At 35.8% G+C, this 27312-nt stretch overlaps 1 protein-coding gene across 3 annotated transcripts in view; it reads right to left on the minus strand.

Annotated features, from left to right (window-relative positions):
* Positions 1–331: 331 nt before the first annotated feature.
* NEDD1 (NEDD1 gamma-tubulin ring complex targeting factor) overlaps positions 332–27312 on the minus strand; it is a 50051-nt gene continuing 23070 nt past the window's right edge. For 2 of the 3 annotated variants that reach the window (XM_059402306.1, XM_059402307.1), the window contains 10 exons: positions 23405–23634; positions 21771–21972; positions 21190–21385; positions 16572–16700; positions 14211–14255; positions 12689–12891; positions 11646–11799; positions 10593–10749; positions 2492–2558; positions 332–2056 (listed from right to left, as the gene is read on the minus strand). In XM_059402306.1, the coding sequence (XP_059258289.1) occupies positions 1952–2056; positions 2492–2558; positions 10593–10749; positions 11646–11799; positions 12689–12891; positions 14211–14255; positions 16572–16700; positions 21190–21385; positions 21771–21972; positions 23405–23634 (1488 nt within the window). In that variant the 3' untranslated portion in view covers positions 332–1951. The remainder of the gene's footprint in view (positions 2057–2491; positions 2559–10592; positions 10750–11645; positions 11800–12688; positions 12892–14210; positions 14256–16571; positions 16701–21189; positions 21386–21770; positions 21973–23404; positions 23635–27312) is intronic. The other variant, XM_059402308.1, reaches the window with a different exon arrangement.

A 27312-nucleotide genomic window follows, 5' to 3' on the forward strand; every position in this document is an offset into this window, starting at 1 on the left:
TACTTTAAAGATGTTACTCCACTGTCTCTGACAGTCTTGTCTTTGTTCTTCTGTCTTTTAAATTTAGCTGCTTTTAAGAGTTTTCCTTTGAAACCAGTTTTAATGAATTTGATTATTACGTATTTTGGTATAGTTTTATTTCCTGTACTTAAAGGTTCATTGGGTTTCTTGGGTCTCATTTGTTTCCCTCGCTCAGGGGACACTGCCCTGTTTTGCCTAATACCTGATATTTGAAAACTGTCTCATATTTTGCATTTTTAGACTTTCAAATAGGTAAATCCAATCTCTCTTATTCCATTTTGGCCATAGGCAAAAGTTCAATTCAGGCATCTCATTTTTACCATATAAACATTTTATTTTTTGTACTTAACTTTTAAATTCCATGACAAAATGTTTCATCTATATGCATACGATTACTAAAATTGTTTTATTTATCCTACCTCTTTTAATACACATCATGTGCAGTTACGGAAAAAGGCAATAGGAAATATTAATGGACTTAAATACAGCCTGTAGGCAGAACACACTTTTATGTTTTCTAAACCTGTTTGATAATGATATATAAGGCAACTTGTTACAAATCATAATGCTTCCAATAATCTGTCAGGAAAAAAGATAACTTCAGCACTCATTTACACGTTTTCAACACAAACATATTCTCTGAGCCACACTGGGAAAAAGTAATATTTGTTTTTATTTCCTGAAGTAATTATTAGGACGTTTACACTTATTAAATATATCCTTAAAACTTCTACCACTTTGGAAAATCATAAAGTTAGTAAGCTAGCTAGATTTCCTTTTTATTTTAGTATATATTTTTACCTCAGAAGTCAAACTGGGTAGGAGTGCTGTATATAGGGTATATAGTTTAAATCTTTGGGACAAGAGACTACAAGAAGGTAAAGAAGCCAGTAGCCCTCCTAATCTTGTATCACCAGGACTGTATATCATAGCGGGTACCAGAGAGCTGTGAATTCTTTTGACAGTTAACCTTTCTAAATTTCATAGTAAGGTCAGTAACATAAAAACATTACACACAGCACACACAGAATTAGAGAAAGTTAATGATATAAACCACAAAACAAAATAATTCACACTTCTCATTTGGAAGGGAAAAAATGGGACTAATACTGAATACTTAGCATCTAATATAACATTTTCACTGATTATAAGTTGAATCATGTTGATTAAAACTTTACAAAATAACTTTGCATGTTATTAATTCATAAGATAATCAGCAGATATGCAGTTTTAGTCAAGTCTTATAAACCTCTAAACGTTTTCATAGGTAAAGTGAAATTAGCTAAAAAAATACCAAACAGGAGTAGAGATTTGTGAGAAGTACAAAACATATAAATGCAATAGATATATAATAATCTGTGCAATCCAAAATTCCCTTATGAAATGTACAAGTAATAAATAATAGTCATACTTGACTTTATCAAGTTAACAAAATAATTACTAACCAACCTTGTGTTTTACTAGTCAATTGCTTAGAAACACCAACTGCCATTTAAAAATTGCTTTCACCATAAAAATAGAAGGCGTATCAAACTCTTTAATCCTCAAACATCCAAAAAAATTTGGAAGGCAATTGTCAATAAAAAATATTATCTGCTAAAAAAGGTGATTAAAAAACATACATAACCTATTTTTTTCGCACAATTTTCATTTCTTACGGAAAAGGGCACTTAGTGTATAGCTAAAGCTTTCAGAAATTAAAGATCCTGTTGACTTTCCTGTTAGGCAGATGACATGTTGTACAGTTTTTAATATAAAAATATAAATATCTTTGACAGAGAAGGTGAAATAGTGGTTGGTATAAAATCCTATCACCATTTTACTTGAAAAAAACTTTTTTCCCAGAGACGATGAAAACAATACTGATTCCATACAGTTCTGCCACCAGAAGCTTCCCAAATTATAAAACATTAAGGTATTCACTGAAATTTCAAAAGTGGGCCCGCAGTCTTTTGTTTTCTTCTCGTAGTCTTTCAATTTCAGCCACTAAACCTTCATTCACTGAATATCTTTCCAGCAAAGAGTGCATTTCATTCTAGAAAAGAAAAAAAAATGCTTTTTAAATCACTGGTATTTCACATTTATTTGGCAAGCTGTTTTACATACTTTCAGCTATCATTTCTGTCATGTCCAATTAACTAGCTGAATGGTATTTCTTTTACTTAACCATCCTCACTACTTTGTTAATATAAATGAAAGATCACTGGTGAAAGTTATATATTTGAAAGGCTTAGATTTGCACATATGGGAAGCTTTTAGCTTACTTATTTAAATAAACAAATAAATAAAAGCTGTGTAAAAGTAGCCTTAACTATAGGTTAAAAAGAAGGGTGACTATTTTACTTACTGAATTTCTAAAACTCTGTTTAATTTATTCTAGCAACTAGATATAATAAAGTAAAAATATATCACTCTTTATTTTTAGATCCACAATTCAACACTCATTTAAAATAAAATATGTCATACCTACCAATTGCATGTGAAACTGTTTAATCATCTCCACTTGCAAATTCACAATGTCTCTATGGCATGCTTCTCTAGGGAAGAATATAAAATACTTGTTAGAATTATAAAGGTTTTGCCAATTCTAGACCATTCAAGAAACTGTTAAACTTCCCATTGTTTCAAATTATTGGATGTTAGTAATAAGAATAGTAATAATAACCAGTGCACTGCGCGTGTGCCCAGGCCGTGAGCAACTGGCCCCAGGAGGGACCAGCACTCTTCTCCCGTCTGGAGACCCCAGGAGCTCCTGTGTTCCTGAGAAGGGGGTGACAACAGGCCACGGGTGTTCTCCAGGGCACATGGGGTTATGGGCTCCCGCCAGGCGGACAGAGGACACCCTGCATCACTGACAGGCAGGACAGGGCCAGAAAAGGTCATAGAATCACTGGGGACAGATCTCAAGGTTTCTCTCCCTCCCTCCCAAGAAAAGCCCCATCCACCGTGCATGAAAAAGTGCTCCATATCACTCGGCATCAGGGAAATACAAATCAAAACCACAATGAGATATCACCTCACACCAGTCAGAATGGCTAAAATCAACAAGTCAGGAAATGACAGATGCTGGCGAGGATGCGGAGAAAGGGGAACCCTCCTACACTGTTGGTGGGAATGCAAGCTGGTGCAGCCACTCTGGAAAACAGCATGGAGGTTCCTCAAAATGTTGAAAATAGAACTGCCCTATGACCCAGCAATTGCACTATTGGGTATTTACCCTAAAGATACAAATGTAGTGATCCAAAGGGACACATGCACCCGAATGTTTATAGCAGCAATGTCCACAATAGCCAAACTATGGAAAGAACCTAGATGTCCATCAACAGATGAATGGATCAAGAAGATGTGGTATATATACACAATGGAATACTATGCAGCCATCAAAAGAAATGAAATCTTGACATTTGCGACAACATGGATGGAACTAGAGCGTATCATGCTTAGCGAAATAAGTCAAGCAGAGAAAGACAACTATCATATGATCTCCCTGATATGAGGAAGTGGTGATGCAACATGGAGGCTTAAGTGGGTAGAAGAAGAATAAATGAAACAAGATGGGATTGGGAGGGAGACAAACCATAAGTGACTCTTAATCTCACAAAACAAACTGAGGGTTGCCGGGGGGAGGGGGTTTCGGAGAAGGGGGTGGGATTATGGACATTGGGGAGGGTATGTGATTTGGTGAGTGCTGTGAAGTGTGTAAACCTGGTGATTCACAGACCTGTACCCCTGGGGATAAAAATATATGTTTATAAAAAATAAAAAATTAAAAAAAAAACAATAATAATAAAAATACCAATGCACTTAGAATTTATTTACTATGTTGTAGGCACTGTTTCTTGTACTTCGAATGGTAGAACTCATTTAATCTTTACCATCAGGTGCAATTATTACCCCATTTTACCAATGAGGGAACTGAGCCACAGAGCAGTTAAAACTTATCCAATCAGACAACCAATAAATGGTAGAGCTAGTATATGAACCCTGGCTGTACACATACCTCCAGAACTCTCGTACTACACATCCCTTAATACAGAAATTATCATTAAGACAAGACACGGGTTCATATTACAATGAAATAAATATAATTTACTAGGTCACAACATTTTGACTATTATCAATGTTTTAGCTATTAAAAAAATAACTTCTAGGAGAATGAAAAGAGTTATTTGGGTGCTTATAATAAAGGTTACACTATAAAATGCAATTCATTCATGCCTACAAAATACATGAAAATTAGGAAATAAAAAGGATCATTCAGTCACCTACCACACAACTTACGAGCTAGAACACTACCAAAATCATAGAAGCTTCCTATGTGTTCCTCTCTGATTCCATCACTTAGGAGAAGCCCAAGAAAGAAGTCACTACTCTGTTGAATTTTGTTTAAGCAAAGAAATGTTTAAAAAAAAAAAAAAAAACCCGTCTAACACTGAAGTTGTAGTCAATCTATTTCTGCTGTGCTTGGTTTTGAGCATTATAAAAATACCACATTCTATGTAGTACTGAGTAGTGTACACTTAAAAAAATAACCCAATATCCTGTTTTCAACATTCATATTCTATATATCTTTAAGTCACTGATTTGTATCGGTGTACAAATTCTCCTTTCAACTGACAGATTGTTTTCAAGATTTTACTATTACAACATTGTTATAAACAATCACATATATATTTCCCAACCTACATATGCCCATGACTATAGAAGATAGATCCAAGAGTAGATATGCTGAGTTAAAGGTATGATCCAGATGTATACTTATTTAGTTTTACAAAATAATACAAAAATTATTTGCTGAAGTGGTAGTATCAGTGGACATGCTTATCATCAGTGTAACAATACCTGCTGTTTGGTCTGTAACCACACCAAGACTTGGGTCTTGCCAGACTTCTCACACTTTCCCATCTAATGAGTATGATATGGTATCCTGTTGCATTTTCAGTTCTCTGATTAACCACAGGATTGAACATCTTTCCTTATGTTTGTAGATGATTCCTCTTCTGTGAAATGCCTGTCCATGCTTTTTAACCTTGTTTTCTATTGAATGTCTTTTTTTTTAAGACTTTGAGAGAGAGAGAGAAAGAGAGCACAAGCAGGGGAAGGCAGAGAGGGACAAGCAGACTCCCCACTGAGCAGGGAGCCTGATGCAGGACCCGATCCCAGGATCCTGGGATCATGACCTGAGCTGAAGGCAGACACTTAAGTGACTGAGCCCCCCAGGCATCCCTTGACTGTCTTTTTTTCTTATTTATTTCTAAGAGTTCTTTACATCATCTGATTCTCTGTTGGATCCTTTGTTGGAGTACTACAGACAGATTTTTGTCCTTTCACTTTGTTAATGGTATCTTATGATGAGCAGTCCTTGTCAACATTCTCTAATTACTGACCTAATATTATAATCAAATTTGCCAATCTATTTTTATAGGTAGTGTATTCTCTTATGTTTTGATAACTTCCCCCTTGAAGTCATAATTCTCCTATCATGCCTAAAATTTTACCCTTTAAACTTTTATGCTGGGTAGAATTGATTTTTTTTAATAGCAGGGAATAGGGATCTATGCTTTTCCTCCGTCATATATCACATTTCTATATATGCCCAGGTTTTTCTCTGGTCTATTGGATTCCTTTGGTCAATCTGTAGCTAATGCTACACTATTTTGTAGCATTTATATTATAGCTTAATAATTAAGCTTAGCCATCTGACAAATAAATCAGCTTCAACTTAGTTCTTCTCTATAGAGTGTCTTGGTTATTCCTGGGTCTTTTCTTCTTCCACATAAATTTTGAGGTTATCCTATCACCATCTTCCAAAAAACACAGCTGGAATTTGATTGAAATTGCACTCAATCTATAGACCAATTTAAAAGAACCGACATCTTCATATCTTCCCATTTAAGTGTTAATGCTTTCCAATAAATTTTTAAGTGTTTTTCCACAAAGATCTTTACCATCTTTGGTCAGATTTATTCCTAAGTACATTTTCTGTTACAACTATAAGAGGTTTTTTGTTGTTGTTGTTTTGTTTTGTTTTTTTTTAATTCTCTTCTGCTTTCGATTATGACAAAATCTGTACTTAAACAAACTGGGGGTGTCTGAGTGGCTCAGTTAGTTAAGGGGCTGCCTTCAGCTCAGGTCACGATCTTAGGGTCCTGGAATGGAGCCATAAGTCAGCTCCCCACTGATTAGGAGTCTGCTTCTCCCTCTCCTTCTGCCTTTCACCACCACTCATGCTCTTTCTCTCTCTAATAAATAAATCTGAAAAAAACAGAAATAAAACAAAACTAACAAAGCATCAGAGAACCACTAAGGTGGTCAGGATTTGAGAGGCTATGGTCTCAAAGAAGGGAAGTCTACTAGGTAAGCCCCACATTTACCTCTGCTTTTCCCTCTGGGGGATGTGCTGATTAGACAAGTGTGGGGAACAGAGGCTGGGCTGAAAGTGGCCTGGAGCTTGAGAGAGTCTCATCAGGTTGGGGAGTGCTATGGTTTGGAACAGCTAAAGCATCCAAAGCTTCAATGTGCCAAGAAGGTACCTGGAGAAAAGTAAACCTAAAACTGTACAATTTCCCCCTTGCATTATCTGTTGACTCCTAAGCAATGCCTGTACTGGGTTAGATGGCAGAAAATTAAACATGAAGTTGTAGCTAGATGCCAGAAAGATTCTGGCAGCCTTGTGATGCTGGGGAAATGGAGGTTAAAGTTCAGGACCCACTGAGGTAAAAAGGTCTGGTGAATACTCCACACATTGAGCTGATATCCTAGGAAGGGCAGAAACTAAATAAACCCTAGGAATCTTTATTCTAGCTAGATATAAACTAGCCATAAGAAAACCTGAAAGCCAGCAAGTACAGGAACAAAGTGATCTGCTTGCCAGAAGAAACTTAAATCTTCTTGAAAGACAATAAAAACAGATCCACAAATTTCTGCTTAGTATATAATCTCTCCAACTCTAATAGTGAGGACAAGCCAGATAACCTACAAAATCATACATTTGTATATTTAACTTGAGAGTGCAAAGAAACCTAAATGAATGAAAATTCAGAAAATGATGAGTCCCTCCTAGGAGAAGAGACCCAAGATTGTTTTCATCTTCAACAGAGCGGAGGGGGGATGGGAGGGTAGAAAGTGGGCGGGGGTGGGGGATGACACAGCTGCTGTTGATAGGTAAGGAGAACTAACTGAATTTTTTTTTTTTTTTAAAGATTTTATTTATTTATTTGACACAGAGAGATCACAGTAGGCAGAGAGGCAGGCAGAGAGAGAAGGAAGGGAAGCAGGGCCCCTGCTGAGCAGAGAGCCTGATGCGGGACTCGATCCCAGGACCCTGAGATCATGACCTGAGCCGAAGGCAGCGGCTTAACCCACTGAGCCACCCAGGCGCCCCTAACTGAAATTTTTATAGATTTTTGAAGGCCAAGTTGTACTGGACCCAAGGAGCCCTAGCCACAAAGAAAGTCTCCATTCACCCACCAACTATTTGCCACAGGCCTTCACTGAGTGCTTACGGAAATCACTAGGGACAGGGAAAGAGGACTGAGAGACACCCTAAGGCAGAGAGGCACAGGGCATGTGAAGAGAGAGCACAGGACAACTAAGAGTACCCCATCTGAAGCACTCCAGACTCTCGTGGAGAAGGCAGCCTCCATAGCTAATGGAGCCCTCAATAATCCCTATGTCCTTCCACTGTAAGCTATAGCTTTTCATGACTTACTGAAGGCTGACGTCAGAGCAGGCAAATTTATAGAAATCCTCTGAGCCATTCTGGGTCCTCACTGAGTCCCAAGCAGAGGCTGCCAATGTTACTGGAGGGGCAGAAGAGTTGAGAGGCCCCTACTCACCGCCTCTCCCCAGGTGCAGGCATACAAGGTGTGCTGAAAGCTAAAGGCAGAGCAGTGCTATCTTTCTCAGTCTGCCCAGCATAAGAGCTTTCTCCCTTTCCACCACTGCTTTACTCATATTATATTGAAGTCCGCTGTCCCCAGACAATTCTGCTGTTTTGCCACATATATACATTCCTGAAAAACTTCATATTCTTGAAAATAACATGACCACATTTTTTAAAACAGTGTGTGTGTGTGTGTGTGTGTGTGTGTGAGTGATGGAATATTATTTAGTCATAAAAAAGGAGGGCACTTGGGTGGCTCAGTGGGTTGAAGCCTCTGCCTTTGGCTCAGGTCATGATCCCAGGGTCCTGGGATCGAGCTCCACATTGGGCTCTCTGCTTAGCAGGGGGACTGCTTCCTCTTCTCTCTCTCTGCCTCCTTGTGATCTATCTGTCAAATAAATAAATAAAATCTTTAAAAAAAAAAAAAAAAGGAAATCTTGCACTACAACCACATGGACGAACCTGGAAGACGTTATGCTAAGTGAAATAAGCCAGTTACGGAAGGACAAGTACTGCATGATTCCACTTTTATGAGATATCTAAAACAGTCAAACTCATGGAAGCAAAGAACAGAATCGTAGGTATCAGGCTGGGGAGTACACGAAATAGGGAGTTGCCGAGTGACAAACACAAAATTTCAGTTAAACAAAATGAATAACTTGCAGAGATCTGCTGTACAACAACACTGTGCCTATGGTTAGCAATACTGTATTGTACAGTTAAAATTTATTAAGAGGCTAGATCTCATTGTAAGTGTTCTCACCATAATAAAACTAAAACAATAAAAAGAAAAGAAAAGAAAACCAAAGAAAGAAGATAACAGGACTTAAAGAAAAAGGATTAGGGCAGACTACTCAAAATGTATGCAATTTCGTAACCACAGCATTAACAAAAAACAATTAAACCCGAGTAAAAAAATACGAGCATAGTTAAATAGTGAATAGTCAATGATTTTTACCTTTATAACATGATGGTCACTTGATAAAAAGGGTAAGAAAAGTGAAGAAAGGATTGGGGGTGTGAAGGATGGAGGCAAGGATAAAATACCAAAGATGGGGAATAATCACAAATAAGTCCTTCCAAACACAGAGCACAAAGCAAAACCAGGTGAAGAGGAAGGAAAGAGAAAGAAATGGGTACTTATAGGTGGTTTGCTGCCTTCAGTTATGTTCATATATTTTGTCTTGCCAGCTGTTACAGGAACTAACAAAATTCCCTCATCATGTTGTCATCACTGTCCTATTTATCAATCACAAAGAACTAATCCACATTAAAGAAACATACATCATAACAGGACACATCGTACCTCCCCCAATTCAACTAGAAGGCCTTTGTGGACAGATCATTCATATTTGTATCCTTAGTAACCAGCACATATACTGGGCATGTTATAAATGTAAAAAGTGACCAAAAATGATAATTTAAAAAAATATATATTTGCTAACATTTACAAATATTTATTTCAAAACACTTTTTTATTTTTTTAAAGTATGCTCCACTTCCAGGATGCAGCCCAATGTGGGGCTTGAACTCATGACTCTGAGACCAAGAACTGTGAGCTGAGATCAAGAGTCGGGTGCTCAACCAACTATACCACCCAGGTGCCCCCAAATCAGTTTTTTTTTTTTTTTTGAAGATTTCATTTATTTATTTGAGAAAGAGAGAAAGTACGTAAATAAGCAAGGGGAGTGGCAGGCACAGGGAGACAGGGCTTGATCCCAGGACCCTGGAATCATGACCTACCAGAAGACAGATGCTCAACCGACTGCACCATCCAGGCGCCCCTCAGAGCACTTTTAACATTAAAAAGAAACATGCACTGGGGCACCTGGTGGCACAGTTGGTCAGTGTCTGACTCTTGATCTCGGTTCAGGTCTTCATCTCAAGGTCATGAAATTGAACCCCACTTAGCAGGGACTCTGCTTGAGATTCTCTCTCCCTCTACCCCTCCCATTCATGCTCTCTCTGTAAATAAATCTTTAGAAATATATAAGACCTGGACCAACAAAAACTTGTACATCTTCTCCAGCAGTCTTGCTCAGGATATTCTAAATCATAGCTAGAATATTAAGTAACTACAGGTCGGAAAGGGAAGAAAACATCCACAAAAGATTCTAATAATTGAAAATAGCTTCCAATATATATTGAGATGATAGGTAAAAGGAAGCAACAATGTCAAACACATTCTTACAGTGTTCTAAATTCAAAGGATGAGGAAACAAGGATAGACCCAGGCAAAAAAACCCCTTTTAATTCACTATTACATTCTGATGCATTCTGTTTGAAAATATCCAGAATTCCTTTAAAAAATTATTTCTCTATTACATTATTATGCATAGCATACTTAACAGGTGATCTACAAATACTTCATGTGAGAATACCATTGGACCTTTACCAAAATCTGTCCAAATTTTGATGATTAAAAAAAAAAAATCATGACAGCAGCCTTCCTGCTAGACTGCCCTCCCAAGTTATCTGATAACTGCCCTCGGGAAATGTGCGTTTTCCTGGCTGGTATTCAATAAATTCAATACAGCAAGATCAACAAAACTCATCATGTTTTCTATTGTTTTTATGGACCTCAAAACCTAGGCAAAAGTAGTCATCTCCAATATTACTTATGGTTCCGGTTTCACACCCAATAAAAAACTGGTCTAGATAGAAAGAGCAATTTCTCAATTACTACCTAAAGTCATCCAATGTCTCCTGTATCATGTTCTGAATAAAACGGATTTGAACAGATGTCAGTGGTGCATTTGGCCGATTATTTCCTATGGTATCAGCTATTTTTTCTGATAGTGAACTGGCAACTCCAGCAGTGACAGAGGATGCTATCTTTGGATCTAAAATTAAAAACGGAGAAAACAATAGTCAGCTTAGACTAAGAGACATCAAACATTTGTAAATAAGATCTGGCATGAGGAGACTCGAAAAACTGGTTAAGGACAGGGTTCCTGTGACATTTAGGAAAAACTCACTGTCTGGAATACAAATCTTAAAAAAAAACTTTCTATGACATTATTTCTAATAGTCATTTATCTATATACATAAACTGCCAACTGTCTAATATAATAACATATGACAGAGGGATTAATCTTGAAGAATCTTGGAACTATTTCTTCTTATAAAAGATGAATGTGACATGCCATCCTACAAACTAGATAAACCAAGACTATAACAAATAAACAGAAAGAATATAGGAGTACAGTACCATTACAAGCAAAGCCCCAGAGTTTACACTAATACAATATATTCAGAGAAATATAAATATCTATATAAAGGAGTTGTTTCTAAACAAAGAGTTGTTTTCTATATGTAACTTGTAAAACTGAACCCATATCCCATTAAATGTGATCTCAAGTTTTTAGGATCTGTGGCATGAACTCTACATAGGACTTCTGAATGGAGGAGGAAAAAAAAAACAATTTCAGGTAGTTAATGACACATTTTCCAAGGGTCCTACATTATATTCCTATCTGTGCATATCAGATCAAGACCCTTACATATTGCATTGAAAATAAAATTCACACCAAAAGAATACCAAATCAGTGTCACTGAGTTTAACCATTCACATTTATCTCATTGTCCTCTAGTAAGAGTCAGAGTAGACAAGCATTGTAAAGTTTCAACTCTTAATTTTCTTAGCCTATGGTTATTCTATTTATTTATCTTTTTCAAGTTAAATTGTGGGAGTTTTCGACTTAACACTTTCAAATATCAGGAAGTTTTATGTACTTACTTGGAGTTGAGGATCCAATGAGGGGGGGTTCGTATATGAACTGAGCTTCAATTTCTTTCTCTGGCTTTTCAAACTTCTCAGGACTTCTTGTTTGGTGAGATGATGGAGAGGTATTCAGATTTCCAGTTTCAGCACCAGAAATCAACTTTGCAAACTTCACATTTAAAATAAACAATATATCAATTCTGGTTTTATATATGTAATTTGTACCTACTTTTCTTTTTTCCAGTAGTTAGGATCAGAAAATTTAAGAATAAGAAGGGATATAGAAAGAAAAAAAATTGCTAGAACTAGTGGCAAAATAAATCAATTTTACTAATCAAAAAGTAATTTCAATGATAACACAATGAGGAAAAGCTCATTTACTAATAAGCAGCTGCTATTGAGTGTCACTGAAAATGGTAATCACAGGCCAAAAAAAATAAAATAAAAATAATCCCCAAACTCTCAGGTGGTAACTAGCCAAAACTATTTGAAAAATATGTCAGAAGACATTTTTGTACTTCCTAAATATCTTTTCAACATCATTCTAAAAAAATCAATATGAAAATGTGACACACTCGACCTTGTTGGCAATATCTGATCACTTTACGCCTTTATATAGCAAATTAACTTCTATTTTGGATACCGTATTAATAGCAGAAGATAATGAGGATGCATTACATTCTTAGCACCATCAATTAGCTCTAAGACTTAGGGTAAATGACTTGACCACCAACTTGGTGATTTCTGCTGCAATGGAAATAAATTCTAAAAGGTTCAGGTATAAGCTAGTCAAGTATCTTTATCCTAGAAAAAACAGCATAAGTTTACATCTGCTGTTACCTCCAACATTTCCAAAGACAGATTTCAAAAATATCCTTTAGTTTTTAACATGTGACATCAAGATTTAAGAATATTTTCTACCTGGTAAGTGCACAGCACTGTTGATAATTAGGACATATCCCCTGGCAGCCGCCTGCTTTCTACTTCGTGATGAGCTTCATTATGTGCCTGCTACTGACAAACGCATACTGAGCTCAGTATCATTTTTAGGCAGATACCTGTTTGAGGGAGTCCTTATGTTCCTGTTTTCCCAGATATATTTTCTTAGATTCAGCTGTCAGATCATGATTTTCATTTTCTTCTTTCCCTGGAGATCCCATAAAGACATTAAGAGGACTAGAATGTAATACTGAAGTGCTTGAAGCTACTGGATTTTTTCTTGGAGGAAGGACTGAATTCAATTGTGGTAGAAACTCAAGGCCTGAAAAAGAGGAGAAAAACACTATTTGCATATGATTTTCCTTAATCTTGGATATTTAAAAAAAGCACTTAACACGACAGACAAGTTAATATGGTAGAACGATGTGTGATTTGGATTCAGAAGGCAGGTTCCTTTGTCAGCTCTACCCCTTACTTGACGTATACAAAATCTTGGGCAAAAATTGCAAAACTCTGTTTCCCGATCAGTAAATGTGAATAATGATATCCATCTCCCTGAGAGGTGAGACTAAAAAGTGATATTATATGTAAAACTACTTTGAAAATTGGGGCGCCTGGGTGGCTCAGTGGGTTAAGCCACTGCCTTCGGCTCAGGTCATGATCTCAGGGTCCTGGGATCAAGCCCCACATCGGGCTCTCTGCCCAGTGGGGAGTCCGCATCCCCCTCTCTCTCTGCCTGCCTCTCTGCCGGCTTGTGATCTCTCTCTCTCTGTCAAATAAATAAATAAAATCTTTAAAAAAAAAAAAAAAGAAAATTGCAAAGCCCAATGAATGTTTTAGTCAATATTATTAGTTTTTGATAACTGAAAAATCATAAATTTGGTATGTATCTGTAATATATCTTGGTAGTCAGCCTCTAAGATGGCTCTGAATGATCCCTGCCTTCTATCATGGACCCATGCCCTCGGGTAAGTCTCTCCCTTTGAATGTGGGCAGGACCTAGTCACTTGCTTCCAACAAAGAGAATATGGCAAAAGTGGTGGGATGTCACTTCCAAGATTAGGTTACAAACATGCAGTGGCTTCCATTCTGATGCCATCTCTGACTATCTTGTTCACCAACTCTGAGGGAAGCCAGCTGCCATGTTGTTAGTTGCCCTGCAGAGAGGCCCACAGGACAAGGGACTGGTATCTTCTACCAAGGGCCACATGAATGGCTTGAAGTAGATCCCCGTCCAGTCAAGCCTTAGTATGACTGCAGTCTTGTTAAATCCCGATTAAAGCATCAAGAGAGACCTGAAGCCAAGGGCACCCAGCTAAACCATGCTCAGATTCTTAACCCACAGTTATGAAATGATAAATGTTCTTCTAAGTTTTGAAATGTTGGGGGTACCTGGGAGGTACATTCCATTAAGCATCTAACCCTTGGTTTTGGCTCAGGTCATCATGATTTCAGCGTCATAAGATCAAGCCCTGTGTCCAGTTCTGTGCTCAGTGCGGAGTCTGCTTGAGAGTCTCTTTCCCTCTTTCTCTCTCAAACAAACAAATCTTTTAAAAAGATGTTGGGGTAATTTGTTACATATCAATAGATAACACAATATCCCTTTTCATTTTAATAAAAATACTTCTTAACAGGTCTTACCATCTTTGCCTATGGATTCATCACCTCCCTTGTTAACCACAGCATCTATAATAAAATTAGAAAACCAAATTTTTAAAATTGTGAAAAATAAGCCATAGCAACTTAAGCTTCCTATTCATTCCCCAAAGAGTTCTTTTTTAAGAAGGAAAATCTGAGTGAAGTAACAGCTGGGACTCTATAAACTTCCCTTTTTATTCTTTTCACTTCATGCACAGATAGCAACAAATATGAAGAGTAATTCTATGGTATAGGGTCATTTAATGAGACAGCAAGGTATACTAGAAAGGCATTGCAGTAGGCTCCAGAAATCTATAATCCAAGTCTGCCTATACCACTTAATAGTTCTATGACCTTAGACAACAAGTTTTTAATACAATTAAACTTCAGCTTCTGCATCTATATAATGGGAAAAATGTCCTGACCATCTCACAAGATTGTTTTGAGGATCAATTGAAACAATGTCAAAATAGTTTGGGAGCATCACAATGATATTAAAAAAATAAATTTTATTAGTATTCATTTTAATGGCAGAATATGTATAAGAACATTCCAATAGTATAATACTTTTCATTTGCAATTAAAAACCAAAAATGGCCTAACTCCATTTTAGCAAATTAATAGAAAAATGGGCACAAGTCATAAAAAAAGTCAAATGGCCAATAAATTACCATACACGATTATCACAGTGGGAGGAGTATCACCCATCCATCTACCTGCATGTGTGTATATATACCTAGTAACTATACAATATGCATACACTTTAAGAAGTTATTAGTTTTCTAGCAGAAGTATTATTTAAAAGATGAAACTGAAGCACAGATTCAGCCTTTTACCTAAGGAGAGTCACATTCTTGAAATCAAAATATAAATCTCTTGACAGTGAAAACCGGTACTATATTTAGTACACATGTTCTTTCATTAATACTATGAAATGCTAATAAATGAAGGGCATATAGTTCAAATTCTAATCATATTTCTAAAAAAGTAAAGAGGAATTTCTATCCTTTATTCATTTCTTTTAAAAACCATTAAAGAGAATTTCATTTATAACTCAAAACCCTTTCAAAAAAATCCCTTCCCTACATTCTTCAATTCAAAAGTTACCCCAGGGGTTATCATAAGCCAAAGCTTCCAGATGGTTACTAACCTCAAAACCTTTCTCAACTCCAGCTCAAGCCACCTTTCCCTCTTTTGCCCACATCTTTCCTCTCTTTATTCTTTAACTATGTAGTCTGACCCTCTTCGTCCTGAAAGAAAGGAATCCTTCCTCTTTCATTAGGTAGAAGATGGGAAAATCTGACCTGGCAATTAGAGTAGTCATTTTCAGGCCACGGTATGGCAGAATACACTAAATAATGCTGTGCCATCACATGTGTACGTTTTCTTTCTGATTATGAAATTAATTGTAGAAAGTTTGGAAAAACAGACAATTTGAAGTAAAAAATGAAATTTTTAAGATCATGATGTAACAATTTAAACATTCTGCTACTGTTGACATTTAAATATGCTCCAGAGTTCTGCTATTATTAAAAAAAATAAAAACAGTACATACAAATCTTTGTGAGATTCTCTAAACAAGTTATTAGGTAAATTTATAGAAATAGAATTAACAGGACAAAGAGTGTGAATGTTTAACCTGCCAAATGATGCTCTAGAAATTTACCCATATTGTTAATAATACTGCTGTTAGCAGTGAGACTACCCAATTAATGAAACAGTATGAGTATCAGTATCAAAAAAACACAGCCAACCAATGTGCCTAGTTCATATAGTATGAACAATGATATATAATGTTTCTATTTATCAAAATGGTAAAGTTTTTTTTATTTTCTTTTTAGTAGCAATATCTCCCAGCAATGGGGTGTGTGTGTGTGTGTGTGTATGTGTGATTTTCACATAGTGTAAAAGATGAGGCAATCTATCACCCAGCCATATTTCTCCATGAAAACAATGAATAAATATACCAATTAGATATTAATAATCTAAAATTTTTTAGGTTAGAAAGATATTTTTTTGCCTATCAAAAATATCAAAGATTTTGAGAAGATTTATTTAGAAGTAGATATAATGAAAAAACTGCCTATGGAGGCAAAACTTCCTTTAAGAAACTTCTGTGGAAATTAAAATGCTAACTTGAGAGCTATTTGCATAGTTCCCATGTGAAAATGACAAGCATATACTTCAGAATGGTAACATCTGAAATATCAGGGCAAAGGAAAAGATACCACCCCAGGGACTGAGAAAATTAGCAACTGTCATGAACACAGTCAGACTGAAGCTATTACCCACATCTTTTAGCTAGAATAAAAATGTAATGACTGCCAGCAAAAGAACATGATCCTCTGATCTGAACAGACTTACCATCTCTGATAGGTGAGAACATGTCACCTAAACTACTTTTTCTGGTATCATCAAAGCTGAAGAAATCCTGATTTTTCCCACTGTCCGTTTCCTTAGATATAATATCAGTGTTTATGCTTCGAGGCAAACCTTATAGGAAAATTAGATATAAAAATAACTGTTACTACATCTGAATAAATGTACCACAGAAGCTAGATTCTAAAAATTAATGTATTATGCATATATTGGTAATACTACATCTGTAAGCACCAGGAAAAGAAAACGTTAACAACAGCTCAGTTAACCATGATTTGCATGGAACGAAGGGCTTCTCAAAAGCAAATAACCTACTTATTTAAGTGATAACACCTTATTTTAGCCATTTTGGTGAAATTCTCCCAGAATGATTTATATACTTTGCTACCCTCTTAAATACTGAACACAACCAACTTCTGTTGTAACGGGCTCCTTTTATGTGCATCTACAAATGATTAAAAAAGTCTGTAAGGCATAGAGCACGATGCCTACCATAGAGCAAGATTCAAGTAATGTTAGTTCCTTTCCACAACTGCAGTAAATGGATCTCCTTTCTCCCTCTTCTGCCTCTTCCTTCACTAACTGTGGAAGCTTAACCCTGCTCTCAGTATTATCGACTTCAGATGACTTTACTAGCCTCAGGATAGTTTTCTAAGAGTTTCAAAAGAAACCAGAACACTAAAGTCATAAATAGCATAGTAGACAACACTGAAGAAGTGTGCAGCAGTTTATTTTCCCTGCCAGTATATGGTGCAAGGCATTTGTAAGAGGAACTCTGTGGGCTCAGTAGCTTCTTGGTCATTTTTGGGTTGAAGAATGAGTTCTACTGATTTAAGAGCTGTGATGAAAGTCTGGTACTTTAATTGGTAGCATGTTACTGTGTTACATTTTTTTAAAAGGCTTATGGAGGGGGCAGAAAGAGAAGGAGAGTGTCTTAAGCTGATTCCCGCCTGGGCTGGAGCTTGAATTCAGGAATGCGCAACCTTGAGATCACAACCTGAGCTGTCAGATGCTCAACTGACTGTACCACCTAGGTCTCCCCTGTACTACATTTAAAATAGCGCTTTATTTGCCTTCTTGGTCCCAAATGAAAAGTGAAAAGCTGGGATAAAAACAAAGAACAGCCAGCATACCCAAAAATGTCCCAAACTGGCAAATAAAATAAACTTTTCTAGTAACAGCTGATAAAATGTTAAAATATTACTGAACATTTGTACATCATTGTCACTGAAGTGTTTACATCAAGAGTTAAACTGTTATAAAGGAGAAATTTTATCTCCTTCTAGGTCTTTAAACATGTATGAATATGTAACTTTAGCCTCTGGAACTTTAAGAAAGAAGTTTGGTATCATTTGAAGTAGCGCTAAAGACATTTTTTTACTTCTTAAACGAGTGTTTTCCTACCAAAAATGAGCATTAGCAATAAGTCTGCAGAAGTTCTCTATTTTAAGTTTTTATTTAAATTCCAGTTGGTTAACATACCATGTAATAATTTCAGGGGTACAATATAGTAATTCAACATTTCCATGCAACACCAGGTGCTCATCACAACAAGTGCACTCCTTTATCCCTATCACCTGTTTCACCCTCTCTCCCCCACTATCTCCCCTCTGGTAACTATAGTTTGTTCTCTATAGTTAAGAAAAGCTGTACTCATCAAGAGAGTATGGTGCTGGCACAAAAACAGAAACAGAGAGATCAGTGGAACAGAAAACCCGGAACAGAACCCACAACCATATGATCAGCTGATCTTTGACAAAGCAGGAAAGAATATCCAGTAGGAAAAAGTTTCTTCAACAAAAGTGGATAAGAACATGCAAAAGAATGAAATAGACCACTTTCATACACCATACACAAAATGGATTAAAGACTTAAATGTGAGAAATGACCACCATTAAAATCTTGAAACCATTAAAGTGTTAAAGGAGAACATAAGCAGCAACCTCTCTGACATCAGCCATAGAAAGTTCTTCTTAGGTCTCCTAAGGCAATGGAAACAAAAGCAAAAATAAACTACTGGGACTGCATCAAAATAAAAAGCTCCTGCACATCAAAGGGAACAACAGAACTAAAAGGCAACCTACAGAATGGGAAAAGATATTTACAAGTGACATGTCTGATAAAGGGTTAGTATTCAAAATACATACAGAAATTATAAAACTCAACAGCCAAAAAGTAAATAATCTAATTTAAAAATGAGCAAAAGACATGAAGAGACATTTCTCCAAACAAGAGATCCAGATGGCCAACAGACACACAAAAAGATGATCAACATCACTCATCATCAGGGAAATACAAGTCAAAACCATAATGAGGTATTACCTTACACCTGTCAGAAAGGCTAAAATCAACAACACAAGAAACAACTGGTATTGGCGAGCATGCGGAGAAAGGCAAACCCTTGTGCCCTGTTGGGGGGGATGCAGTGGTTGATACCTTTAATAGAAGTAACGTGAACTTTTTTCCAATTTCAGATTCATTTTACAGGAAGTTTAAAATAACAGTAATAGCAAATGATGATAACCGTGATGACAAAATCAGCAAAACCAAAATTTCCTGATTGCCTATCATGTGCCAGGCACTTTGATACATTTTCTCTGGTTTTCACAATAATCCTAAAAGTTAAGTATTATCTATGGAAGAGAAAATAAGAATCAGAGTAGTTAAGAGAACTCTCCAGAGTTATGCTGGTAGGAAGTCACGGACCTAAGATGTACACTTAACATACTCTCAGTGTTTCAGAAGGGGGAAAGTGTGTGTGTGTGTGTATGTGTGTGTGTGTGTGTGTGTGAGAGAGAGAGAGAGAGAGAGAGACAGAGAAAGCAAATGATTAAGCAAATATGGCAAAATTTATAAAACACTGAATCAGCTAAATGGAATACTAGAGCTCAGGAATTCTTTGTACTATATTTGAAATTTTCCTATAAGTTTGCAATTTTTCAAATAAAATTAATAAACAAAAGTTTCTAACTCTGTGGGTACAGAGCAAACATTCATTTTGTCAGAAACTTTGTTAATCAGCCAACAGTTATCATTAATCAGTGACCCTGCATACCCAACTCTTGCATTTCCTAATTAATGCTGTCATTGTTACACGAGTTTCCTTATTAAAAACTAAATGAATAACAGGAGACTTCAGAAAGCTCAGAGTAAATTAGAGAAAATTTTGTTTAATTTTGGAAATTATGAGTAGAAGCAACAGTAATAAAATAATCTTTAAAAATGATGATTTTTATAATATAGTTAATTCAATAATTTGGTGAACATGACTCAAGTTATATTTCAAAATGAATTTCTTATTCTAAGGATACAGGAATAATATTTGTTTCTGGGAGTTCTTAAATTAGGAATTAATTATTTTTCTATATAATATGTAATGACTTTTATGTAAGGATAATGTAGATACTAACAGAAAATTTATAATGAAGATATATACTTATTACATATTTTTTGAAACCATTCCATACTATCAAGGATAACAAATTAAAGTTTTGCTGTACCTGAAAATCGTAAACTCATGCTGAGAAGGTACAACAAATATTTTTGTCCAAGTTAAGTACTTGTCCTAAAACCTTAAAAAGACACAGATATGTGCATTTCTAATGAGACTAGTTTGGAAACACAGTGGTATATCATACAGACTTCTTAAAATTTTTTTAATTTTTTTGAAGATTATTTATTTGAGAGAGAGGCTGCATGCAAGTGGGGGTAGGGGCAGAGGGAGAGAGAGAAAGAATTGCAAGTTGACTCCTTACTGAGAATAGAGCCCAACGAGTGGGACTTGATCTCACAACCCCAAGATCACCGCCTGAGTCGAAACCAAGAGTCTGATACTCAACCAACTCAACCGCTGAGGTGCCGCTACCATACAGACTTAAAAATATGTTGCAAGTTGACAGTATAGCATAACTTCTTAAAATTAAAAGAAAAAATGTTTTCAGTAATTTAGAGAAAAAGGGTATTCTCTACAGTAAGTACAGGGAAGTTTATCATCATATTACACCTTCACAAAGTCTAAATGAATTCTTTAAGAACCATTTCATCAATATGATTATCAGAGTAGAAGAAATTACTTAAAAATTGTAACACTTTTGTTTATTTTTCATTAATAAACTACTAATATACTGCTTAATATGTGCCAGGCACTATTCTGCACTTAAATATACTCATTTCATTAACTTACTTTACATTCTGAATATGAAATAAAAGAAGCCATTAATAGTTTTTGTGACTCAGAGATCAAATCAAAATGATAGCACCACAGAATCATATTCTCTACTGATTGAATCTGAAGACACAACGGAAAGTCATCTAATCTGGAGTGACATTCAGGATAATTTCTGAATTGGCATTATTCTGTTTTTAAGATAATATTTCTTACAACAAAAATTCAGCTAAACAGAATAAGTACCTTTCATTAATTTTTAAAAAATTTATAGCTCAAGTTAAAATGGTCACTTCTTCCATGTGCACTATCTACTAATAATTTTACCTGAATACACAAGTGAATTTGAGTTCTAGGTTCTCGAAGAAAGCGCTAATGATCTATTTGCGGTGTTGTGGTGGGTGGAAACTACACAAACTCTACATAAGCAGCATTTACCTGCTTTGTCTTGAACAGCAACTGCTCCTTTCCCCCCGGCTGTTGTCATGGGCTGTGGTAAAGCCGTGCCAATAGGAGTGGTGGCTGCTTCCCTGACAATTCCAGAATTCTGAACTCCTCCACTGGTAGCACTCACATTAATGGCTCGTTTGTTCACAGCTGTGGGCTTATTTGAACAGCCTTTATTTAAACTTGACTGAAATGTAATGGAATATTTAAAAGCTCAGGTTTCTAGTGCTCCATACTATACATTAATATTTTATCAATTCCCTGTTAGGTTAAAAATATATATGATTTCCCTTACAAATCCTAAGCCTGCTGGTGGATCTGAGTTTTCTGCTGAAGGAAAAAGCCTTTTAAAGTATTTTTTAAAGAGAGAAATATGAGAATTAAGTACAAAAAAATAGTTTTAAAACCAAGTATCAAATGGCTTTGTACCAAAGACATTTAAAATGCTTTCATATAAAAATAATTAAAAAGTAAAACTACACTGCATTTAATAGACAAAATATGATTTCCATATTCTGAACTGGACTTATTTAGTAAAATCAAAAGCAATGAAAAGAAAGAAAATACCTTACCTTAGAAAGAGCAGTGGAGTACTGAAATGCTATACATCGCACAGATGTCTTGTGAGCACTGATGGTTTTAACTGGTGATTTCAACATCCTTAAATCATATTGATATATCTTCCCCCGGGAAGATCCAATAGCCAAAGTGGCTCCATCAGGCATGAAGTCTACTGCAGTTAGAGGGGTGTCAGCCACTAAAGTTTTCACTAGCCTTTGAAAAGGGTAACAAAGTATACCTAGATATGTGAGCCTATACAGGTATAGAAGCGTATGTGACATATAGACAGCTATGTGCCAAAACCAAAGTTACTGGCAAAGTTTGGCAAAGTTACTTGAAATATGCATCCCAAATATTTGTATAAAGCATAAATTCAGAACTAGACTTAAGACATTTCTAATACAACAGCATCTAAACGAACTGCTGAACACTCCATCCTCTTTCTTCTATTCACTTCCAATTGGTATGTTCCACATTGTCTAGAAGCAGCAACTATTTCTTTGAGTAATTACTACTTCCACAGTGAGTATGACAGACTTCCTGGGTGTTACTCCACAAACAAGGGCTCTAGCCTCAGGGTTAAGGAGGCCCTAACTATCCCCCTTCCATTTATTGACCTGCTCAGGTCTCAAGAGGACTATGACCTTTCGCAGGGGAGCAGCTGCTACTCTGCTCTTCCAGCTGTGCATTTCTTGAGAAAAAGCTAACAGAATCCCTGCAGCTTGATCCTCATGAAGCTTATACAGGGACACTGAACTGCTGATAACTGAGATATGGACACTGAACTGCTGAAGCTGGGCTCTTTGCCACAGCTATCCGGTCTGAGAGAGAAATGCTTACTGACTTAAGGTTCTTGGTAAAGTTCAAAAAGAAAGAATAAAAAGAATTTTTAAAAGAAGAAAATGAAACAAGTAACAGTAAGCATTAACAAGGACTGACAGAAGGTCCTTCCCTAGTCAAAACATTACCATTTTCTTCCATGTAATCTTTAGATATTGTCAGGTGTCTTGAATATACCCATAGCACTCTTGTCCCATTTTTTTTTAATAGCTAATTAAGCACACCTATAAGAAGGCACAATGGACCCAGATACTTAGAAGATTGTGTACCCTTTAGCTCTAGATCAGTGGTTCTCAAATGGGGGCAATTTTGCTACTTTTTCTAACATTGGGAGTGCTACTGGCCTCTGTTGGATAGAGGCCAGGGATGCTGCTAAATATTCTCCAATGCCCAGGATAGCCTCCATAAGCAAGAATTATCCAGCCCAAAATATTAATAGTTTAGAAACCCTGCTCTTGAAAATGAATTAATTTTAAGGCAAATTAGTCACATTGTTTTTAAATGCACATATCTAGTTGTATTTCTGAAAAAGAATACTGTGCCTTCATGCTAAAATAAAGATGTGCAATCATTAACATGCTATCCTCAACATTTGTCATCCAGATGTACTCTAAAGAATATCCACATCTCATGTATTTTTTTCCTGCTTGGGAAGAAAAAGAGAAAATTCTATCCTTTTAGATAACAAGTACACAAACTTAAGATCTCCCAAACATTAATCAGAGGTCTATGCAAATCACAAATGTCTGCTAATGAGATAATAGTTATTTGTTACTAAATTAAGAAATGATCACGTCACACTTACTTCTTACTTGAAGTGTCGTAAAGAATGATTCTTTTATCCAAACCTATAGTCACAAATAGCAATTCATTGACAGGAGAAAAACAAATGCCTGAAGCTGGAGCTTTATGCGTACTGTCAAAGTTATGGTATGGACTCTGACTATTCACATCCCAGAGAGTTACTATTCCATTATCCGAAACACTGCCCAGTAGTGATTTCTTAAACAAGGAGTACTTCAGGTGCCGAACAGACTGTAAAGATAAGAATAAATTTTATGCAATTTTAAGCATTCATAAGAACATTTTATATAATATAAATAATGGCAACAGTCAACCACACTAGTCACAGGGGATTTAGGACTTTCTGGTTTATAGAGTAACAGGTTTCAACTATGACAACCATAAAAATCACTTAATGGACTAAAAGATGATCCTAATACATACCAATATTCTAGTAATTAAACATTTGTCATTATTTTATTATCTTGGAATAGAGTTACCTCAACCTCCCCTTTTGTAAAGGAAAAATATAACAAGTTGAGATTGACTACAGGGTTAGGAACCCTACCATAATAAAAGGCCCAGTAGCTAATCACAGCCTAATCATGAATAAGAGAACACCGACAGAAAATAAGCAATATTTCAAATTTATTTTCTCTACATATTTAATATATTTGGATATATTTTTTGAATCTGAGCATTTGATGTACTGGCAATTTAGCATCTGAAGTATTATAAAAAATTAACTAAACCACAAAGAAAGAATTGACAACACTCTAGAGTAGGAATAGACTATATCCTTTCAAAAGCTTCAGTCTGAGGGCAATACTGGCCTTTCTCTAAACACGCATCCCTTGGGGTATAGTAGAAACATTCTCTCTTCCTAGTTTCTGCTGGATCAGAATAAACAAAGATCCAGTTTGAGTAAACAGATCTTGAATTACACCTAGATGAATTTTATCTACTTTTCCTAAAATGTTGCTTTCAAACATGTGTTGATATTATCACTTACTGAGCTGAGGATTAAGTATCTTACATTTAAGCTAATTTTTCCCTGCACAAAAACAGCAATATAAGTATAGAAATTAATAGTAGAATCCCTAGCAGTGGGAAACTGGTTTTCAAAGAGTTAAGTTTACAGTTTCAAATAAAGCAGTGAATCAGGCTTCAGTAAGCAGACAGTAGCTATATATATAGGTTCCAGATAAATCTGACACAAAACAAAAGTCAAATCTGAAGGGTTTTTTTTTGTTTTTCTCTGTCTAATCTATCATACTCCAAAAGCTTCTATATACCACTAGAAACCACACAGAAATCACAGCTTCTATATCTTAAAAACTCATATACTACCTATTTCTAAGATTTTCAAAATAATATATATCAGCCCTCAATAACAAAAATATTTATGAATAATACAAAATAAATTTTGTCTAAGGAAACAAAAGGAGTATTTGTTACCAGACACCTTAATGTTAAGATAATTACTATGGTCATGTATTATATATGGCTCTTCATTTTGATACAGTTAGAGTACAAAGAGAAAATATTGGCTTATATTTTGCATTTTTATTGAGAAAAAGTATATTAACTCCAACAGACAAATCTTTCCTCTGGTCTACACTCAAGGAAAAATAAACTACTGGGACCACTATATAAAAGACATAGAAGGCACCTGGATGACTTAGCTCGTTAAGTGTTCAACTCTTAATTTCAGCTCAGATCATGATCTCAGGGTCATGAGGTCAAGTCCTGTGTCAGGCTCCATGATGACTGTGAAGTCCGCCTGAGGTTCTCTCTCTCCCTCGGACCCTCCCTCCACCCTCCACCCGTAAGCGCACTCTCTTAAAAAAAAAGGACAGAGATCCTTAGTGAATTGCGATTGTTTATAGAGTCACCTATCAACCTAGCAAAACGTTAATTTAAAAAAAATTCTGTAGCACATTAAGAGTTTATATACTTATGGTCCTTCATATAATCTAAATTTAGATTAAATACACAAGCAGAACCTTAAAAAAAACAAAAAAACTATCACCATAAAACAGAGATCTCATAGATCCACTAAGTACACAGAATTCAATCTCTTAGCCACAGGATTCCTACTGGAAGGTGGTCATCCAGAATCTACTTGAATACAGCAAGGAATAAGGAGCTTACTACTTCATATAATGAGACTTTATAAATAATTAAAAATGCATTTCTTGATTAAGTCAAAACCTAAATTCTACATATTGCTTCATATTCTGTGTCCCTATATGACAACCCTTTAAGAAAAGAAAAAAGGCTAACAATAACCATAAATCTTCCTCTCAGATAACCTGGGTTCAAGCAGGGTCTCAGCCAAACTCTGTAGGGTCTTGGGTAAATTACTTAAACTCTCCAAGTCTCAGTGTTCTCATCTACAAAACAAAAAATGCTCTTATTTCCCAAAGTTGTTCTAAGGATTAAACAGACTCTCTGCACAGAGCCATGTGAACAGCAGAAGTTGCCACTACCCTCACAGGCTTGTGGCTCATTCTTCATTGTTTATATATCCATTTGAACATCTTCTACATATATTTTTGTAAAAGACCCTTAATCAGCCAAACTAATTTCTTTAAATGTCTCCCCTCTATCCCTCGGATACTTTCTGACCTATTAAATTATCAAGTCTTTAGAGTATCATTAAAAGAGTACTCAATGACCTGGGTAAATGAAGTATTAGTCTACTAAATTATATTTAAAATAAGTACTAATACATGTTAGTATTACCAGCCCCTACCTGGTTCCAGATTCAAACCATTTCTAAGAAAAAAAAAAAAAAAAATATATATATATATATATATATATATATATATATTGCGAAGAACTTTATGATAAAACAACCCTGTAAGCAGCAATGCCATTTTTTCATACAATACTATTATGTAAGAGTGCATATGCTTGTGGAGATATATATGTTTCTAAGTATGAAAAGTGCATCCCTCACTATAGATCAAGGGTTGGCAAACTTTTTCTTGCAGGGCCAGGCAGTAAATATTTTATGGTGTTGTACTACGAAAGCAGTATAAATGAGCATGGCTGTGTTCCAATAAAACTTTATTTACAAAAGTAATGGCCAGCAATTGGGTCATAGTTTGTTGGCCCCACAGTTTTCATAAATGTTTGCAAACAAAACAAAACAAAACAAAACATGGGGTATCTAGGTAGCTTAGTCCGTTAAGTGTCTGCCTTCCACTTAGGACATGATCCCAGAGTTCTGGGATCCAGGCCCACAGAAGGCTCCCTGTTTATCAGGGAGCCTGCTTCTTCCTCTCCTTTCCACTCTTGCTCTCTCTTGTTATCTCCATCACTGTCTCTTTCTCTCTCAAATAAATAAATAAAATCTTACACACACACACACACACACACACACACACACACACACACAAGAAGAGGAAAAAAACATCCATAATCCTACCACCTACAAAAAAATTGGTTAACATAAGTTTTGTTGTAAATAAGTCTTAGTTTTACTGTTTAAATGTTTTTCTGTGTGAATGTATGTTTGTGTGTATTAAGTATAAACAGAAAACCTGGGATCATACTTTATTATTATAAAGTCCACAATGTCATTAATATTTTCTACTACATGATTTTAACAGCTGGATAATACATGGATATATATCAATTTATCTAAATAATCCAATGTTGTACCTTTAGGTTATTTCCAATTTCCAAGACTCTAACTACTATCACTTTTAAAAACTGCTAATTTATGAAAGAATTTGTATTTCACTATTGTCCATGCTTTAAAGGTTCTTGGTTGAAAAATGCTAAGTGACCAACTGTCTTCCTTCTTTTGTGAATTGCACATTAATCTACTTTGCTTATTTTCTACTGGGCTATTAAGATTTTTTAAAATCCCAATTTGCAACTGATCTTACTATAATAAGGACATTAAAGCTCTCATAA

The sequence above is a fragment of the Mustela nigripes genome, chromosome 6, assembly GCF_022355385.1.
Source record: "Mustela nigripes isolate SB6536 chromosome 6, MUSNIG.SB6536, whole genome shotgun sequence".
Taxonomy (NCBI): Eukaryota; Metazoa; Chordata; class Mammalia; order Carnivora; family Mustelidae; genus Mustela; species Mustela nigripes.